Consider the following 2,660-nt stretch of genomic DNA (forward strand, 5'->3'; position numbering starts at 1 on the left):
TCGCTGTCTCTCTGTCTCTATCTCTCTCTGTCTCTGTCTCTCTGTCTTTCTCTCTCTATCTCTCTCTCCATCTCTCTGTCTCTCTGTCTCTGTCTCTCTGTCTCTATCTCTCTCTGTCTCTTACTGTCTCATTAGCAGCTCCATTTTTGCTGTCTTTGCCAGTCCCCTGTCTCCGAGGAAGAACCTTCCTGGGTAATTAGAATCATAGAGCTGTACAGGAGGGAAACAGACCCTTCGGCCCAACCCATCCGTGCTGACCCGATCTCCTACATTAATCCAGTCCCATTTGCCAGCATTTGGCCCATATCCCTGTAATCCCCTTCGTATTCATGTCCCCATCCAGGCGCCTTTTAAATGCTGTAACTGTACCAGCCTCCACCACTTCCTCTGGCAGCTCGTTCCACACACGCACCACCCTCTGAGTGAGAAAGTTTCCCCTCAGGTCCCTTTTAAATCTCTCTCCCTTTCACCTGAAAGCCATGCTCAAAATCTGTTTCTGAGCTGAGACAACCTCGTGTCACCAGCCGAGAATTCAACGTCTCATCCAATGTTGGGGACCCGGACTGACACTATCGAATGGTGCACCCCTCGGACATTGCCCTGGGACCCTCAATGCCCCCGTCTTAACACAGAACATAGAACAGTACAGGCCCTTCAGCCCACCATGTTGTGCCGACTTATTATCTTACTAAGATCAAACTACCCTGCACACTGTACATTTTACTGTCCTCCTTGTGCCTATCCAAGAGTTGCTTCAATGTCTCCAAAATATCTGATATGTGTGTGACAGGAGGGCAGAGACGGTGTTTTAAAAAGGGGTAGAGTTTATTCTGCAGGACTGTACGATTATTTCTTGGGACAGTATAGAGACCTGGTGCCCATGTCCTGGTCGGCCAAATGATACAGTGATAAAGTACTGGGGAATTTAGCAGTTTCAACGATTTGCCAAGTTCGTAACATCCCCAGGAGTGAGACAGCTCAATACAGAGTGCAGGAACCCAGTGACATGCACCAGTTTACAGACACAGAGAGATAGAGAGAGAGAGAGATGTTGGAGCTGGAGGAACGCAGCAGACCAGGCAACATCAGAGGAGCAAGGGAACGTTGACGTTTCGGGACAGGACCCTGGTTCAGAAACGTCGAATCTCCTGCTCCTCTGATGGTGCCTGTGTTCCTCCAGCTCCAGCGCTGCGTAATCTCTGACACCAGCGTCTGCAATTCTCACACTTTCTGATGTTGGAGCACAGCTCAAATTAAACCCACATCTCATTCCTGTCAGGAACGGAAAGACCAACAGTGGTTAGGAGCAGAGGATGAAGATCTCAAAGGATTCGAATGGAAACCTGGGGCGAACAGTACGACCAAAGGGGTTTTTATCTGGAGCAAACCCTTCCTGATGGAGACAGGGAGAGGAAAGGTAGCTCAGCGCTGAGGGAGGGGGCACTGTCGGAGGTTCAGCGTTGAGGGAGCGGGCACTGTCGGGGGGTCAGCGCTGAGGGAGCGGGCACTGTCGGAGGATCGGCGCTGAGGGAGTGGGCACTGTCGGAGGGTCAGCGCTGAGGGAGCGGGCACTGTCAGAGGGTCAGCGCTGAGGGAGCGGGCACTGTCGGAGGGTCAGCGCTGAGGGAACGGGCACTGTCAGAGGGTCGGCGCTGAGGGAGCGAGCACTGTCAGAGGGTCAACGCTGAGGGAGCGGGCACTGTCGGAGGGTGAGCGCTGAGGGAGCGGGCACTGTCGGACGGTCAGCGCTGAGGTAGCGGGCACTGTCGGAGGGTCAGTGCTGAGGGAGCGGGCACTGTCGGAGGGTCAGCGCTGAGGGAGCGGACACTGTCGGAGGGTCGGCGCTGTGGGAGCGGGCAGTGGAAAAAAACTAAGAAGTGTCACGAAGTGCTGAGTTGAGACCTGAGAGGAGAGTGTGACACGAGCCCTTGTCCCGCGTAGGCCAATAACAACTGGGAGGACAATAGGAAATGCTTTGAACAGTTCGAAAAGGACCTTGTCTTACAGGTGGCGATCTTTGTGGTGGATTCCGAGGGTTGTAACACTGTCGGACAAGACACAGCCTTCATTGTCCAACTATCAGCACTCAGCATGTTACTCAGTTCATACTTGGTGAGTCTGTCCCAGCGTGGGTTCCCACAGGAGTCTGCTACCATAATCAGTCTCACACTCGGGGTGGGTTATAACAGACAGCGTGACCCTCGGGCTGTGTTATAACAGACAGCGTGACCCTCGGGGTGTGTTATAACAGACAGCGAGACGCTCGGAGTGGGTTATAACAGACGGCGTGATGCTCGGGGTGGGTTATAACAGACGGCGTGATGCTCGGGGTGCGTTATAACAGACAGCGTGATGCTCGGGGAGGGTTATAACAGACAGCGTGATGCTCGGGGTGGGTTATAACAGACGGCGTGATGCTCGGGGTGGGTTATAACAGACGGCGTGACGCTCGGGGTGCGTTATAACAGACGGCGTGACGCTCGGGGTGGATTATCACAGACGGCGTGATGCTCGGGGTGGGTTATAACAGACGGCGTGACGCTCGGGGTGGGTTATAACAGACGGCGTGACGCTCGGGGTGGGTTATAACAGACGGCGTGACGCTCGGGGTGCGTTATAACAGACGGCGTGACGCTCGGGGTGGGTTATAACAGACGGCG

At 54.3% G+C, this 2,660-nt stretch overlaps 1 protein-coding gene across 1 annotated transcript in view; it reads left to right on the forward strand.

The window, feature by feature from the left end:
* LOC109926499 (RING finger protein 112-like) overlaps positions 1–2,660 on the forward strand; it is a gene marked incomplete at both ends in the record, with an annotated part of 8,123 nt that overhangs the window by 2,645 nt on the left and 2,818 nt on the right. The window contains 2 exons of the mRNA XM_048594300.1: positions 1,280–1,417; positions 2,008–2,112. Coding sequence (XP_048450257.1) covers positions 1,280–1,417; positions 2,008–2,112 — 243 coding nt within the window. The remainder of the gene's footprint in view (positions 1–1,279; positions 1,418–2,007; positions 2,113–2,660) is intronic.

Source organism: Rhincodon typus, unplaced genomic scaffold (genome assembly GCF_021869965.1).
Source record: "Rhincodon typus isolate 14 unplaced genomic scaffold, sRhiTyp1.1 hic_rhity00007895, whole genome shotgun sequence".
Lineage (NCBI taxonomy): Eukaryota > Metazoa > Chordata > Chondrichthyes > Orectolobiformes > Rhincodontidae > Rhincodon > Rhincodon typus.